Source organism: Actinia tenebrosa, unplaced genomic scaffold, assembly GCF_029948245.1.
Source record: "Actinia tenebrosa isolate PJP-AT-01 unplaced genomic scaffold, QUT_ActTen_1.0 PGA_scaffold12__29_contigs__length_12842862, whole genome shotgun sequence".
NCBI lineage: Eukaryota > Metazoa > Cnidaria > Anthozoa > Actiniaria > Actiniidae > Actinia > Actinia tenebrosa.
In genome coordinates, this window is record NW_028292572.1 from 11,498,384 (window position 1) to 11,516,647 (window position 18,264).

Genomic DNA, 18,264 nt, shown 5'->3' on the forward strand with positions numbered 1-18,264 from the left:
GCCTGGTAACGAATCGTGGATAGCCACTGACCAGTAGATATGACAGGCTCTTTCCCGCCTTTTTTCAACTTCAAAAACTAAAAATGAGGCAGAAAAAATTTGATTTACAGCCAATTTTTATGCCTTTTTACCTATTATAAGGGGATATAAGTCGTATTACAAAATCAAAATGTTAGTTTATTCCCTTTTGTTTACAAAATGTCGAAAAAAAGCAAGAAAAGTACGTCTTGTTGGGTTGTGGATGGTTTTGCTCCAAGGTAAGTGCTTGACCTTGTTTTATGATATAACATTGTTCATCATGTACTAGTGTTCTATTGCTTGGTATCAATCAGCTGAATGAATCTCATTACCAGCCTGCAATGACAGGCAAACACTGCCCATAATGTGCTATCAACCAGAGAGTATTCTATTGTGTGGTATAAATCAGCTTACTTGTTTGCATTGTGTTCGGCACTTGTGGGCTTCAGCATCTGAACCAGGCCTTGCATTATGTAATAATCTGTTGCCTTGGAGGGCCACAGGGTTGTCATCAGTTTTCTAAAACTGTAAGTGTTACCCTCTTAAGATAAAGTCTATTGTATTGTGTTGTGTTGTGGCTGAATGAATCTCATTATCAGCATACAATGATAAGCAAACACTGCCTGTTATGTGCTATCAACCAGAGAGTATTCTATCGCTTGGTATCAATCATGAGTTATATAGTTATATATACATATATATACTTATATTTTACAACCCGGACCACAGCGGTGGGAGGTGAGCGGTAAACCAGCTGACAATGCTGTTATGTGCTGTCAACCAGAGAGTTAGAAGAGTATAGTATTCTATTGCTTGATATCAATCAGCTGAATTTATCTCATTACCAGCCTACAATGACAGCCAAACACTGCCCGTCATGTGCTAACATGTGGTTGGGGGTAGCCAGTTTTAGAAGTATAGTAGAGGGAGGTCTGGAGCATTTAATTACACCCCCACCCCCCCCCCCCACCACCACAACCACCACACACCCCACCACCCATGTTTGTTCCTTATGATTAAATGCATAACAAAAGTAAAATGCTGTAAGGAAAATAAATATTTATTCCAAACCCAAAAGGAAAGATATAGCCTACTTAGGATTAGGTGTTACCTTATGAAGGTCAAATAATACATAGTATGTGTTACAGACACATTAGGGGAAAATAACTTAAAACAAAAAGGGTAGTTTAAGGTGCAAATCACCTGTGAAAATTATTCTCATAATTTGTTGAAAAGATTTTGCTAGTGCAAATCCTGTGTTTTTCTAGTTACTGTAGTAGAATAACCATAAAACAGTTGGTGCTAAGCTCTAGTAAACTTAGTCTTTCTTGGCTGGCTGGGGTTTGTCTTCAGTTTTCTTCCCCTTTTCTTTGGTCTTCTCCTCGGCCTTGGGTTTGTCATCATCTTCATCATCATCATCTTTCTCATCATCCTTGTCATCTTTGTCAATTTCCTTCTCATCATCTTTCTCCTTCTTCTCTTCTTCCTTGTCTGCAGCGCCACTGCTCTCTGTCTCGGCGTCATCCTTGGCAGAACCTTCACCATCGTCAGAATCTTCAGCATCATCACCATCGTCAGAATCTTCTTCATCTTCAGCATCATCTTCATCATCGCTGTCTCCTTCGTCTCCATCACCTGATTCCTCCTCATCAGATTCATCATCACCCTCGCTGCCATCTCCAGAATCCTCTTCATCACTGCTGTCTTCAGCATCATCTGATGCTATGTCATCATCAAAATCACCTGTGTCAGCCTCTTCAACGTCGTTATCTTCTGGTTTTTCTATGGCGAAAAATGATGTAAGATTGTCAATTATCACTTGATTATCACGTTGAATCTCACAAGAGACGAACCTAATTAAAGCGATGGATAGCAAGGCGGTCTTCTTTGAAGTCATTAGGTTCGGCTCATGTGAAGTTCGACGTTAAACCTGAGCCTTACTCACAGGTCGAATTGGAATCTAGCGTGTTAGGTTTTATGGAGGCGGCAGAAAATCATAGAACCAAAAGAAAAACCCTTGAATCAAGGGAGAGACCTAACAAACTCTAATCACATGTGATGCCGAGTCTTGGAATCAAACCCGGAACCTCAGAAGCATTAGGTGCTGCTCTAACGCTACCCTAATCAGTAGGTCGGAAACGAAAATTATATATGGCATCGCTGACTACAGATCTAAAACAGAAACGCATTTCTGCCGTGCTAAATGATAAAGGATTTTAAGACGTGAGCCTAATGGACGACTACAATGCGGCGGCCATCTTGAATCGGAAGGCATTATCGGTCGCCCAGGGGGCAAAACAAAACGAAGAAGCTGAAAATGACGGCCCCACGATATTTGAAAAATTTCCTTAATCGTGGAACCGTTCATTTATTTTAATTGATCTCTTGTGAAATTGTCTTTTGTAAAACTGAATGTCAATCAACGCTATTATTGTAACCAAGCTTCGTATATTTATTTGCCTCCTGGATTACCCATAATGCCTTCTGATTCAAGATGGCCGCCGCGTCGTGGAAGTAGCCCATTTCGTATCAATGTTAAACAGGTAATAAGCCACGTTTGAAAACAATTCCTAGATAGATCAGTTGAAATGTCAAAACATACCAGCCATTCTTTTGGATTGATCTTTACCGTAACCAGCCAATTATTTGAATGAACTTTGTTGCTCTAGTAGTTAAATATAACCGTTATCATTCTTGTTGGTAATGTTTTTCAACTTTAAAACAGTTATTGATGAACGAATGATAATGTTTTATTCAGTTGGATAGTTCGATACTATAAAGTGACGTTTAGTTTTCTTTCGCACGACCGAATTTTGTTTCCTTTCTTTCAAATTTTCACTTCTTTTTTTCTTCATTTCTTCAAAAACTTATCATTTATCTTATTCTTCGGAGCTACGAAACCAGAATGAAATTATTTTTTTTTAACAATTGATGATAAAATGAAATGAATATTTGATATCAATATTTTACATTCCACCACAACACGTACGTTCTAACGAGAAATAATTACTACACCTGTTGTTTAAAGAATTTAGACTTACTTTATGTCAAAAATACTTTGAAAAAACTAAAAAAAGTTACATCGATATTATCTTTCTGCATAAAAGATAATATTAAACGACTTTAAAATTTTCTTCACCACTTACTTTCTTCATCAGCTTTGACTGTGTAGGCTGTTAGGCCAAGAATAAGGCAGAGTAATAGAAAGTACTTCATTTTATATTATTGATTAGAACCCCTGAAATCAAAAAAATAAAGTAAAATTGAATAAATTTATCTATAACTATAAGAAATAGAAAATAATAAATACAGGACTAAGAAAAAATGGTGCTGGAGTGAATTTCAAATACCAAGAAAAAAAACAAGAAAACTTGACAAAAAATTCAGTTAAATATCAAGAGAGAGGAGCGAAAAAAGTATCCTAGTATTCGTATAATGTAATTGTAAGAATTTATTAAAAAAAAATAGACGAAAATGGTTTGAAACTTTTTTACGCTTTGAAACTAACCGCCTTCTAAAAGAACTGAACTGTTCATTATGTTAAATCAGTATCAGTGGAATAGTTTTACTAGATTTTATAACTTTTTTTTGAAGATTAAGAATTCTGCAGTTTTTAGAACTGAATCTTTTAGACTTTGATATTTTAAACTCATTCTTTTGTAAAACTAAACTTTTCGGTCAAATTATGGAAAAATATGAGTGAAAATCTAATATAAAAGTGAGGGAAGTTATTCGATATTTCATTTAGTGGAAAAAAAATTGCAGGAAGTTGAAGCCATGAGTAGAACTACTTACCTTACACTGGTGAACTCAGTATTGAAGAATGAACCTCACTTAGTTGTTCCTTTATTCTATATCTTTCATAAATGATTGACGTCTTAGCGTTATAAAACATTACACAATGATTTAAACAACAACCTGCTTCATAAAGGTCAATATTTTCAAAAACCGCCGATTTTGAACGGCTTGAAATTCCATCTCTCGTCTGATTGGCTGAGAAAGACCGTATTTTAAGATATAAACTTGTAACTACTTCGGGTGGAATTTAGAAAGTTTTCTAAACAAACTGGATTGTACCTGTTTTTTTCTTTGTTATATTCTCTTTCGATAGTTCTTATTTACGTTTCCTGTGAAGATTATAACCAATCCCAAAGCTCGTCATTCGCAGCGTAATTTCAGCTTGGCGACACGTTTCAAAATTCAAACGCTTGGGTTAATTTGATCGTCATCCTTTCACTTCGAATTTTGAATTTTGAACAATTTTGGCCAAAAATTAATTTTCATCAATATGAGACGAAAAATTTTCTAATTTGTCCTGGAAAATACGAATGCAAACATTTCCCCCCTCCGATTCTATTTTTGTTTCAAAGGATGACACCGCTATAAATATGAACTTCTTTCAGTTACTGGTTTGACTGAACTCATAAAATATCTAGTGAGCTTTAGTGTCAATGTTGTTTGGCGTCTTTATATATAAACTGCAATTGCTCTTTTTTTTTTTTTTTTTTTTTTGAACTTGGAGAAGTACGTTCTATACACCCTTCTCATAATGGCTGACGAGCGCACAAAAACGAGGTCACCCAGTCATCTTGCAAGGCTGCTCATTCTGAATAAAGGTGGATAGCGCGAATACAGGTCAAAACAAGAGTTAAATTTCTATACCTTTCCATTATAAACTCATTTAATGTACTTTTATATCTTGTATTGTGAACTAATGACTGGGTGACCTCGTTTTCGTGCCCTTTTCAGCCATTATGAGAACGGTGTATAGGCGTTCACGGGGTTGCCTGTATTATGCACAGAGGCCTCAGGGGCGGATCCAGGATTTTGTTCAGGGAGGGATGCTGCGCACAATGTTAACCCAGGGAGGGATGCGCACCCCCTGCACCCCTCTCCGGCAGGATACGCCCCTGGGCCTAGTACAGCTGAAGAAGATATCCCTCTGTCATTGTCACCAATTAATTTTCTTATCGTTTTACCATCCCTTATTATTATATTTACTTGGGTAACTGTTTATTTTCCTTGTCACAAAATGCAAAATATTGCGCAATAGTACCCAGAAGTCTTCACCGCACCACCCACTAGTCCTTTGTGGGCATATGATATAGAGATCTAAGTGCAGAATCTTTTTTCATTAAAAAAGATTGCCTTTTGTTGAAAATTAATTTAATGAAAAATGGAAAGAAGAAGAAAAAAAAAGAAAAAACTTATGTGATGTGGATAAGATGGGACTCGAACCCACCAAAAGAAATTAAAAAAGTACGATTCAACTTTGCCATACCCCCGAGACATCCGCAGAGCTGAGGCGGCGTATGGACTTCGGACCTGACGGCGATTAAATCCTTCTGCCCTTGGGTGTACGAATTACGCAAGAAAATGTTCTAGCCGAAGCATCAGGGGAGAGACCAGCCGGCCCCCAGACCATATCGGCTAATCCCTTGCATCTCTGCCACGCACGGAATCGGTTGAAAATATAATGTTAAAAAGTCTAGTCTATTGGGTGCATTGTTTTCATGGCTATTGTTATGCTGATTCACCTGGAACCGTGGTCCCGTGGATAAATCGTTGTCGTTCAAGATACTGAGTCAAGCCCGGCTGAGGAGGGTTAGCATTTGGATGGGTGACCTAAACATTATACCTACTCACGCTTTTGCTCATTTTCCCCGTTTTTCATTTTTCATTTTCAAAATAATAAAACATAGAATAGTAAAAAATTCCTATTTCCGAATAACCTATTCCTTTCTACGCAAATACGTCAAATTGAAATCTAGCAGAGGACTGAATCACTGAAAAAAAGAACTGACTGTCTGTATTTTCGTATAGGAGCGTTTCAATTTCAATTTCAAAACACTAAATGGCCGTCAGTTCCATTTTATTTTTAAAAATCCAGCTCAATCAATACGATAATACATAACGCCAACTTTATTAATTAAACATAGATTTGTTCTCTCACGGGAATATTAAACGCCTTGTTTTCAAAGTAGTTTATGTTAGAGCCATTAATCTTTTTTTAACTCTTTCTTTATAGAATACTGCTAAAAAATTGAAGAAATAAAAGAAAGATCTTTTCACGCCATCTTGAACTTTCTTGGTCAGTTTATACACCCGAGTAATTCCTAATCCTGCACTGAGCCTTGAATTTCAGAAACTAACGCAAAAAGAATATGCGTAGGAATCTCCGACACGTAATTCGCAGCCCATCCCCAATCAATCAATTAGACATTGATTGGTAACTGTCACTTGAATATAAATTAGACTTTACGCGGGATCTTTGTATCATATGTCCGCAAACGACTTTTGGATAGTGCCGTGAAGACCCCTGGGTATTATTGCGCAATTTTGGCATTTTCTGAGCAGGAAAATACGAAGACACGCAACGCATTTTTAGACTTGGCTGCCACAGGCAACCCAGTACCAACCATTTCAGTCTCGGCATGGGCTGATCTAAGCAAGAACAAGGCTGTTACAGATCGTGACGAGAAATGATCGAAACTTTATCTTTATATTGCATTTAGAAGTCCTATTCTGATGAGGAGGCTACGCCCTCGATTGCTGTAAGCCTAAATTCAAATTCAATACAGCACGCACGCGTCTCCACTTCGTCATTCGTATAGTGTATAACATTTGTATAATATATAATATTATACTTTGTATTTTATAAAAGAAATAAAAAACTTTCATGCTGTGTTGTACGCAGTTATAAATTGAGCACTTGAGGCTGATTGGCAGAACATTCGAGAAGTGTTGAGAAGCTAGACGAGCTTCTCCTCACAGATCCTTTTTTTTTTGCGATTTCCCGCTTGCTTTATAACTGCACACCTCAGGCGCGCGCGTTTTCTATATTTCTTCAAATCTATTAAAGTTTTATTAGAGTAAAAAAAAAATTTATACTTCCCATTAATTTTAGTCTTTTTGTATATATCAGAATTTGTATAGACTAAATCCAACATTGATAGTCATTTTCTTATAATCAATAATTGGCGGGAATAACCGCTGTTAACGTTGTTGTATATCCAGTAGGATTCTCTTCATAAAACGTAATTAGCTCTTAGCACGCACGTCCATGCACTAACTTTACCATCACGTCAAATTTTAAAATAACCAGTAAACCATTCTAGTGAAATTTTAATACCCATTAAGACAAGATCGACCTTGGTGAAGTAGCTAATAAACCATTTTGTTTATTTGACGTGACGATATAGTTGATGAATGGACTTGTTTGCCAAGAGTTAATTTCTTTTATAAAGAGGGCCCTGAACCAATTCAAAACTGACAAAAACTAAAATAATGTAATCTGGCATTTCATCACCACAGATCACAACTAGTCCTCTCTCAAGGCAGACACTGCAAGATAGTCGTCCACATTCTAAAGGGAATGAGGTAATTACTTGTCAAGGTAAATATGATATAAGCTCTTAGTGATATTAACTACACTCTTGAAGATTCATAAGTATTGTAATTACCCAGAAACTACTCGAAATTAGCAAAGTTGATGTGTGGTAAGTTCCGAGTGTCGGCAGGGGATCATAATGTTCAGGACTATCTCGTGTTGGTCGTCAAAACTCCGCCTATTGTGTTCACAAATTATTTTGATTATTTATCAGTGTGGACACTCGATGAGTATCCTGGCTTCCAGAGGTTTATCTTGTCATTCCATTGTTCGCTGCTTAGATAGGAAGCCCCATAAACCTTCCCAAAGCGATCAAGTTGAACCTTTTGAACCAAGGGTAGAACGCAAATAGATTTTTCCCCATGAAGCGAGGTTCACCTAAGTAAAAGTTGAAGTCTGTGTATGTAACAATGATTTGTTTTATTTGAAAGTATTATGAACTACATATGTTACAAATGAAAAATGTTAGAAAGGAAAAATATATATACAATAAATGTGAATACTAATATGCTGCTAAGTCATGTTTAAAAATGTCTATCTATGAAACAGTAGATCATAGGTAGTGTTCTCATACTAAGTGAGGAATGACGAATGTCTAACGGGATAATTCTAGAACTCTCTGACTTTATAAACACCATCTAAATGCCATCCCCGCCCTTTTTTGGGTGCAGACTGAATTAGTATGTGAATGTCAAAGTTTTCACTATGTATTTCATGTGATATAAAACTGAACAATATCTCTATATTATTTAATATAAATATGTATCTAACAAATCTAATCGGTAAACATGCAAGCAAACCGAACTATCAGATAGTTCGAGAAAAGCTATTAGTACAAGCGGAAATAAGAGCCACTAAAAGCACTTATCAGGCAGTTGTGTTGTAGGAAATAATGTTCTAACTCTTAAGGGTTTTTCAATACACAACGGGAAAACGTACGTACTCATCGATGAAACGCAAACACACTCGATCAGACAAAATGATCAGAGTAACTCGCCTATACTTGGAACTCTGAAAATAACTGATTTCGTGTTAAAAAGAGCTGATATTGATACTTCAAAGCAAAGAGTGAAATCTTCAATGATTCTTGACTCGCGTAATGAGTCTTCTCATATTGGTTTAATGATTACATCGAATGCCCTCTCCGCCAGACGTCTTTCCTATTTGTTCTTCTATAAAAGCTTCTCGACTGTAAAGCTTCATTATTTCTTAATTTACGACTGCCAATTTAATTTCCTTAATCATATTTGAAAGGGTTTACTGGCCAATAGGAGGGCTGCAATTTGCTAGTCAGGTAAGATAGTGTTATAGTTAGGAAAAATAGCTGTCGATCAGTGCACGAGTTGAATTTCTTAACAAATCTAGGGTATATTTTATTCTAGATTGTACTGGACTAGACAGCCATGGTAAGGCGCACTGAAATGGAGTTCAATTGAATGTTAAATACTGTACTTCTTGGATAAGGCCTTTCGTTCGGGTAAGTCAAATATTCGATTTTTTCTCTTCAATATCTGATCTAATTAAAATTTGCGTGTCTATTATAAACACCTTTTGGCTCAAAATTTCATTAAATCTATCTCCTATTCCGCATCATGAACATGCAATATTGCATTTTCCACCAGTTTCATTTTACCTGCGGCAAAAGAGCAGATTTTCTTTCTCAGATTTATTCATTCAGTTCTGTAATTATCAAGCATGCTTGCCGCGTCCTTGTGAAAAACAGTTTAACAATATCATCAAACCTCTTCACATTTTTTTTGAATAGACTTGTGGTTTCACTACGTATGGTAAGCTGTTTGATTACCTTACACTTTAGCCGTGCAGCCTGACTTTCCATCTTTTTAATTATCGAGTAGCTAATACAAAGAATATCGCATTGGAATGCTTATGCATGAGGATTTTCTGAGGAGGAAAACGCGCAAAAAATGAATGGAAAAAATCTTTCATTGAAAGATTTGATTCCTTCTTTTTTGGCGCGTTATACTTTTCAGAAAATCATCATTTTGATAAACCCTTCTCAAGGCTTACAACAACAACGACAATTCTATTGTGCTCCTGAAGTGACGTTACAACTATATATGTTGTTTTGCAGTTAATGAGAGCACAGACATTTAGAAATAGCTTAAGCTAGTCGAGCTAAATGTCTGGGCCACGCGGTATAAAGCATACAATTAATTCAGTACTTTAAGAACGAGTATAAGAAAGCATGCTGACAAACACACACAGTACGAGAACTAACACAGAGCAAAATGGGCAATAGCTGAATTATCGACTATGTTCTCATCAACTGGAAATAGATTAAGCAAAATCACGCATGTCGATCTAAATACTTAGAAAGCAAAGAAGATTTAAGACAACGTTTAAAAAAAGTACGGCTTTTGGATTTTAAGTCATCTTCAATAGAATTCCAGATTTTTGTGCCAGTGAAACGAATAATTGGTTCTTGCTTTAGGTATATAGTACGATTTTTTTGCTGCCAATCTAGTGTTGTATTGGTGTACTTCTTTCACATGTAAAGAATTTCTTAAACAAAATGTACGGGTGTTTTCCCAAGCGCATTTTTTTGCATAGAACAATAAAAAGATTATAATAATCTTGATAATATCTCACTGAACCCTTTGAAAGCTTTTTCTGCTTTTTCTGAATATTAAAAAGTGATTGAACTAAGAAATTATTTATTCTTTATCTTATTTATTTCTTTGTTTTCGCCCGTACTTTCGATGAACTTCTAAGTCATCTTGAGGAGTCATCCGTTGTTCAGTGCATTGAAGAAGTTTTTTCCTACTTCAAAGTAATTTATACCTGCATTTTCTCGCATACTAAAAGTTAGGAACTAAAGAAACCTTCTTTGCTAAAAAAATCCGTGTTGATGTTTTTCCTTCAAAATGGCGAATGCGTAAAAGTGTATCAAAATATGCCTATTTCGAAAAAGGTTGCCGGGGCGACAAGCGATGGGCGATGGGCGATAAGCGATAAAACACAGGTCATTCTAAGCCGATCCAAGAATAGCTGGAATGTCAGATCAATCACTGAGAAGCCGTGCCATTATATATTATAGGACACGGCATGGAGTTGAACCAATCAGCTGGCGACATTTCAGTTTATCCAATAAGAATTGCTTAGACACGACACGGTCACCTCCATACTCTCTACAAGATTGGCCCTATTTTATAAACTACTTTAACACTGGAGGCCAAGATCCCTTCCCCATGAGAATAACAAACCACAAAACTCCGCCATATTGGTTAATGTAACAAACCAAACTAAAAAAGCATCCAACATGGCGGCTATGACGTAGAAATACCACTGTCCTTCCTATCCTCATGCTTATGACCCTCGCTTTCCATAAGTATGACGAAGACTGGTAACGACCTCGAGGCGCATAGGTCCGATATTTTCAATCCCACAATCCTATTCGCCACGTTTCGTTACCAGTCTTTCTCTAAACTTCGGTAAGACGAGTTGATATGACCTATAGACTGTGCAGTGCGTTCGCATTACACTATGGTCACTTCAGAGAAGTCACTGGTTTACTCTAGCTGCTTTGACACGGTGATCGTAATCACTTTTATTCCACAGCTTTGCCCAATTCAATGACCCACTTTAAGGTTTTGGATCTCAATTCTTTGTGAAGTGAATTTGGATTCTCTTGGCCAGCAATACTTCCTATTGTAAGTACATTAAGTCAAATAGATAGTCAAATAGACAGCCATAGACCTCTTGCACTAAATCCCTACCTCTGGGAAAAAAAACGATGAAAAATGTCAACTCAAGAAAGTTTCAATCCTCAAGGGAAGCTAAGAGAATGGAATTCTCATGTTTTGACCCCAAAATTGGGAATTATGTGCAAGAGGTCTAGATGAGAATATTTGCAGCGTTATTGTTGTTTCTGTGATCTAGACAATTCCAGACGTATCTGGGTTTTATCTAATTCAATTGGTGTGTGACTTATGAAGTATAGACTGGCGCCCCTGGCTAGTAAACACCACTCCTAGACTTCGTGTGGGTGAATATTCATCGATAATTGCCTTTCGTCAATTAGCACTTTGTCTTCAGCAAATTATTATTATCATTATTATTATTATTATTATTATCATTATTATTATTATTATTACACAGGTTATCATTATTATTATTATTATATGTTTATTTCAACTTCAGACATTTTTGCTACATGAATACAGAATATTGCGTTCATATTATTATTATTATTATTATTATTATTATTATTATTATTATTATTATTATAATATGTTTATTTCAACTTCAGACATTTTTGCTACATGAATACAGAATATTGCGGGCATGAATAGCCTAAGCAAATATCTGCATGACTGGGATTTTACAAATATGCATACAAATTTAACACTTGTACAGACGTTTCACAGTTCTGTGAAATAACCCATTTTTGACACTTTCTTACAATTTTTAGTCCTTCAGTGAGGTCATTATTACACATATTATTATTATTATTATTATTATTATTATTATTATTATTATAAATATGTCCATATAGTTCTTGATAAGACACCTGTGAGTGTCAAAACATCCGAGAAAAATAAAAAAATTCATATTTAATTAAATGCTCAAAACAAAACGTTTAGTTAATCATTCAAGTAGTGATTAGCGTGCATCCTCCAAACAAAAAGGTATAGTCGTATTTAATTGTTTTCCTTTCGTTCTTTCGTTCTCTTAATCTTCTCTAGGGAACCAGCTAGTAGTTTTATTTTTATTTTCTAAGCCGTTGTGAACGGTTCTTTCTCAAGTAACGCCAGACGTAATCCGTGGTGTTTTGAGTTCATGTTCCGCAAGCGTCACAAGTAGAGGAATATACTCACATTAGTGTAGTCTTTCACCATTTCATTTCTATTTTCAACGTTTAAACCCAAACAGCTATCAAGAATTAGTCTTAGATGTGCGCATTTGACCGGATTTAGGGGATGGTCAGGAAGGAACATATCACTTTATTGTACAATCCCACTTAGAGATAAATATACTAGAGCTGATAATATCTACAAAGGAAGTTTGTTCTACTCTTTAAGTTCTCAAAAATAAACTGACAGAAAAAAACAAACCTCCTTGTTTTTATTAAGAGGCGGCGAAAGCTGAAAATCTGCATTGCAAAAAATCACAACAATAACTTAATATCAGTAATAAAAATCGAAACTAGGCCCCCCCGGTTCCGCCGCCCCTGTTATTAAAATGCGTCTTTATTCCATTCAACTTCAACCGAAGCACGAAGTAAACGTTCAGCTAGGGTATTGGAATGAATAAAAAATGGCGGGAAATATTCACGTGACCAGCCGGTACCTCTAACAACTCTTTCGGTCTAGGTTTTTTGAAAAAAAAAAAGATTTGAAACTGGCGGGAAAAGATCACGTGATCTGCTTCTATCTGACAACTGATTGGTGGGCTACATTTTTCATTTCTGTGTGTAAAAAAGTTATTTGAACTAAAGATTCTAAGAAAATGTTGCAAATGATGACCGTGACCTTCCAATTTCTTTGATGACTATGCCCGCGATATGACTCTGCCAATTATTCGCCTAAGGCGAAGTGAATATCGGGGAATAATAACCGAAACGAAGTTAAGATAAAAGACACATTTTTTCCCGGTAACAGCAACAAAGATTATAAAAGATTGGATTATCGCTGGAGGTGATTATCGTGTGATAGTGTGAGTTATTTTTCACTAAAACAACATTACTATCAAAATGCTTTTTATCAGTGTAATTAGAAGCAAAAGAACAAGTATGTTAATAGCTCCATCAACAGCAGATAAGCGACAAAGCGATAAGTATATCGGACTTCTACAGGACAGTTAATGATTGATTGTATATGACAAACTATAGTACTTGTTCCGTCACACTGTTATTGTCATACAACACACGCTAAAAGGCCCTGTATCTAGCAAGATACCAAGGCTCTCCGCAATAAATTGTTTTAAACTCCCAAAGGATCAGTAGCATAGTGCTGTAGATTCGATTATCACTTTGTTGAGTAGTGAACTGAATAATAGCATTAATTACTACCCAAAGTTCCCAAATACTTTCCAGAAGGTAGGAACGTCGTATTGGAACGTTATTTTATTCCTACCAATAAATGTATTTGGTAATCCCCGTCTGAATTTTAAGATATGGAACTGACGTGGGCCAATAGTATCGTACCTTTACTAGTTTATGTGAGATAAATGCTAAACTACTGCGCATGTGCAAAAGCGTGCACGATGGTCAAACAACATTCCCATACCCAGAGTTCCTCGGCTTCGTTCCTATCCCATAAAAGAAACAAAACCGAGGAGCTCTGGGTACGAGAATCTACAAACGAAGATTTTCGTTCATTCATTCATTTATTGCTTTCGTTTTTGTTTTCGTTTTTTCGCCATGAATTTTGAAACTCATCTCACGAATTATAAAGCAGTTTAAAAATTCAATGATCTTAAATTTCTAAAGAGCCTGTTTTATTACGAGCTTCTAATGAATAATTTCTTCATTATACGCGCGCACAACGCATCATTAAACCAGGTCTTCACACATTTGTCATAGTATTTGTCCTACATGTCAAGCCAAACTGTGTCAGATAACCTTCAAAACACAAAACAAATAGCGTAGAATTGTACTTTTTTGTGTATAAGCAAACAACCTTTACCAAGTTTACTTTGGACGTGTTAAAATTTAATTTAAGCGATTTAAAGTGCACATGAACCCTTCGACAATACTTTCAGTACTGATTCTACATGAAGTAAATAGTTGAATGGTAAAATATTTCTTGATTTGAGTGATGCGTTTCTAAGTTATGAAGGTTTATACTTTCAATATGCTAATGAGCGTGACGTCTATTAAGGCTTAATTAAATATACAAAATCGAACTGGTTCATAGATACAGTATTTAAAAAGCATCATTATTTTACTCATGGTTTACATAAAAGCTATTTAAAATTTTTATTTTCAAAATGGCCAGCATTTAGTATTACTAGTTACAACAAAAACACTCAAATACCTTACCTGACGTCATCATCATTTACATATTGGAAGTGTAAACCTTCATAACTTAGAGACGCATCACTTAAATCAAGAAATATTTTACCAATCAACTATTTACTTTATGCAGAACCAGTACTGAATGTATTGTCAAAGGGTTCATTTGCACTTTAATTAAAGATAGGGATCGTGCTTTATCACCGACGATTGGAGGTGAGACTTCGTCTGTCGTTCCTTTTTCCTTCATTGCCTTTGTCATTGCTAGTTTTACCTATTTAATATTGTTTATCTTAACTTAGTTTATATATAGCCTATTATTATTGTTTGTATTTTAGCGATATTTCTATTGTTATCATATTTAACATTATATTTGATTTTCTCAATATATTTATTATTATTTATCTATATTATTATCAGGCTAATTCTAATTTCATTAATTTAATCTTATTTTAGTATGGGAAAAAAATATCTTTTAAATGTCGTAATATTCTATTTTACACTTCCATTCGGTGATAACAAATAATAGTTCCAAGTTGAAGTTGGAGTTTCTGCTCATAGCAAAACTATAGCTTATCACGCGCAGCAACTCCAATCTCAGCTTGGAATTCTTGTTTGTGGTCACTGAACGGAACTGTAAAATGGATTATTAAACATCAAACTCTGTTTATTTCTTTGATGTTTTTTGAGGATTTCTTATAATTTCGGGAGCAGACAAAATGATTTAGTTTGCTTAGTATCAGCTATAGTTTCTCGAATCTTCTCATAATCAAAGTCAGTTTCGATCTGTCAGAACCGATATGTTGTTTTTTATTCTTTCATTATATCCGGCATCGAAAACAGACCAAAAAAAGCACAGATAAGCAATCATATAAAACCAGCACCGGCAAACTACCAAGTCTTAATTTGCCCCTTGTTTGGAAAACTCGTGCAGGGATTGGCAGAACCAGTAGACAATCTTTGGAGGACCAGCACTTCAAAAGATTGGTCTGTGGTAGGTAGTTTTACGAGTGTCGATAAATTTTGGGTATGTGTTGAGTGCCGCCGCTCAAGGTTAGTCTGTGAAGACCATTCGAGTTCTGAAAAATCGAAAATTAACGGGGCTGGTACAATTTACGGAGGAACGACATTTTCAACATTTTAAGTACTTACCGCCAAATCTACATCTGTCCTCGAAGCAGAAGGTTCTGGAAGTTCATCTGGAAGCAAGGAAATTACTAATATTGATAAGGTATATCTAAGCTCTTAGGCTACCGAACCGTCCTCATTTTCTCAACAAATCGCGGTCATCTATACTCTAGCCAATCAGCTTTACATCTTGCCTTCACATGCTGTTGAAAATTACATTAAGAAATTACCGCCTTATGCGGTATTTATAGTGAAACTTTCGGATGGACCAACATATTTAATACCCCAATCAATCTTGTCGACTTTAGGACTTAATCACCATAATAATACTGAGTGGAAGAAAATATCAACAACTATCAAAGGAAAGAAGCGACGGACTGAACTAGAAAAAAGAAAGTTAACACGGCTCGGTGCAATATGCGTTTATAGTACGTGAGATTGTATACATAACGTCTATATTATGAATAGAACTATTGGTTTTGCTACACTAGCATAAGGCTGAATTTGATGGGTATGTATTTTAAGTTATGGCATTTTCATTTGTCTTTTTTGTTTTTTATTTTAGAGTTTGAAAGTCATCTTGCACCTAAATTTTTAGTCCAGTGTTCAGTGATTACATAAGTTTGGACTTGAAAACCCCATTTAATGCATCATAACAATTTAGATAGTTGTAAAGTATGATAACCTCCTAGTGTTAATTGAACAAAACCAGGCGAAAGTGCATGCGGATAAAACCCTTGAAGTGCTTATGGTTCGAGTGTCTTCGATGTAAGATATATTGAAAGATAGTTGCACTAGAAAAGATCTTTCGTGAAAAACTGAACGATCGGGTGGCTTACAGTTTTCCCGTGCTTCTCTGATTCGTAACTTAAAGTGCTTATCACCCTTCTGACAATATTCACAGTATTGATTCTACATGGGGTAAGATGTGGAATAACCTGAATAAATTCCATACTTTGAGTGCAGCTTCTTGAAGTTATAAAGGTTTTTCCAAGTTATATGCTAATGCTGTGACGTATGAGCAGGCATTTATGGTTATTTGTTGTTAATGTAATTCGAAACACCGGCTTCTATGTGAAAACTAACTTGCAATAATTTCTATAAGAGCAATGGGGAAAACAATGACGGATTTTAAATGTAATCTATCTGTACCAGTAATATTTTGTATATGAAATGATTACGTCTCATACCTCACAGCATTAGCATATGGAAGTTGCACTTAAACTATACAATTTTTTAGTGCTATTCAACATCTTACCCCATGTAGAATTATAATACTGTGAATATTGTCAAAAGGGTGATAGGCACTTTTACATTCGGTAATGGTTTTCAATTAGCAGTTTCATATGCCATAACTTTGAAATGGCTTTCTCTCGGGAAGTATTAATTTCTCTATTTTATAAAATATTGCAGGACCTCTATGGGGGAAAAAACCACTTCGTATTGATTAGAGCTTTATGAAAAAATGTTATTATTCGGTTATTGTAAACATCGAAATGAGTACAATATAATGTAACATTGAAATAGCTTCCTAAGGTGATACAATGGGAATTATTTCACTTAAAAACTCGTAGCATTAAATTGGCTTTCTAAGATATTGGGAATCACTTTACTAAAGTCTATTCGTAGCATTGAAATGGCTTTCTAAGATATTGGGAATCACTTTACTAAAGTCTATTCGTAGCATTGAAATGGCTTTCTAAGATATTGGGAATCACTTTACTAAAGTCTATTCGTAGCATTGAAATGGCTTTCTAAGATATTGGGAATCATTTTACCAGGAAGAAAGTATTCGTAGCATTGAAGTGGTTTCCCGTCTGTTCTATGTCACACTTAAAATGGCTTTTCTTCGGGAACTTGAGAGCACTTTCGTGCTTTAAACATTGTAATGGCTTCTAATTGTTTTGTATGTGTTCCTTCCAGTCGGCACCAACACGATACCCTAGATCAGTAATCATGCATTCTTTTATTTATTTATCCCATTTTTCCTTCTCTTTTTCATTTATCGGCTCGTCAAAGGAAAGGTGTTCTTTTTTATGTTGGTCGAAACCAAATACGAAGCTACTGCTGCGGTCAACCATGATGAATTGAGTTAAATCTATTAGTGATCTTTTCAAGAGCCATAAAAACTTCATACAATTCTAATTAAAGCACAAAGTAGTGATAATCCTCATTCTTGTTTATTTGCTGGTCCTCCTTCAAATATTATCCTTTAAGCAGATTTCATATGGTATTTGTGGACAGCATGGTCTTTCAGTACCATTCTGAACCAGTCCGATCTTGCTATCGCAAGCGCTGTCCAATCACGAAGCATGAATTGGAATGCCATTGAAGTGTTGTCTCGCGGTGACTCATGAATAAGTTCCATTCTGAACCAATCCGATCTTGCTATCGCAAGCGCTGTCCAATCACGAAGCATGAATTGGAATGCCATTGAAGTGCTGTCTCGCGGTGACTCATGAATAAGTTCCATTCTGAAACAATTCGATCCTACTATCGCAAGCGCTGTGCAATCACAATGCGTGGAATTGGAAGCCATTGAGCAAAGCGGAGGAAAGTCGTATAGTGGAATGGATATCATTATCAATCTATTTTTAACTAGTTCTCAGATTATATCATATCGTCACCAAATCCCACCCATATATTCAATTTGGGTGGAATTTAGTAATGATATGATATAATCTGAGAAAATGAGTTGTCGCTATGATCTGGCTAGTCTTTCTTACATGTGAAACCGCATTTGTATTTCCAC

The 18,264-nt window shown here is 35.7% G+C and overlaps 2 protein-coding genes across 5 annotated transcripts in view; one reads left to right on the forward strand and one right to left on the reverse strand.

The window, feature by feature from the left end:
* Positions 1-1,057: 1,057 nt before the first annotated feature.
* On the reverse strand, positions 1,058-3,875 carry LOC116287115 (uncharacterized). The gene is made up of 3 exons (XM_031693743.2): positions 3,814-3,875; positions 3,165-3,256; positions 1,058-1,800 (listed from the first exon to the last, which is right to left on the reverse strand). Exons 2-3 carry the CDS (start codon positions 3,232-3,234, stop codon positions 1,337-1,339), a joined length of 534 nt encoding a protein of 177 aa, XP_031549603.1. The 5' UTR covers positions 3,235-3,256; positions 3,814-3,875; the 3' UTR covers positions 1,058-1,336.
* Positions 3,876-8,785: 4,910 nt separating this feature from the next.
* The window catches only part of LOC116287110 (adenosine receptor A2b), a 29,698-nt gene continuing 20,219 nt past the window's right edge, over positions 8,786-18,264 (forward strand). For 2 of the 4 annotated variants that reach the window (XM_031693729.2, XM_031693728.2), the window contains exon 1: positions 10,901-11,079. The gene's annotated coding sequence lies outside the window, so the exon portion shown is untranslated. Of the gene's footprint in view, positions 8,886-10,900; positions 11,080-18,264 lie in introns of those variants that run through there. The other 2 variants (XM_031693726.2, XM_031693737.2) reach the window with 2 other exon arrangements.

What these genes read in the sequence shown, in the direction of transcription:
- LOC116287115 (XM_031693743.2), bottom strand. Translation starts at nt 3,234, where the DNA reads ATGAAGTACTTTCTATTACTCTGCCTTATTCTTGGCCTAACAGCCTAC. An exon ending in AGTCAAAGCTGATGAAGAAA is followed by an intron (nt 1,801 to 3,164) that starts GTAAGTGGTGAA and finishes TTTTCGCCATAG; the next exon opens with AAAAACCAGAAGATAACGAC.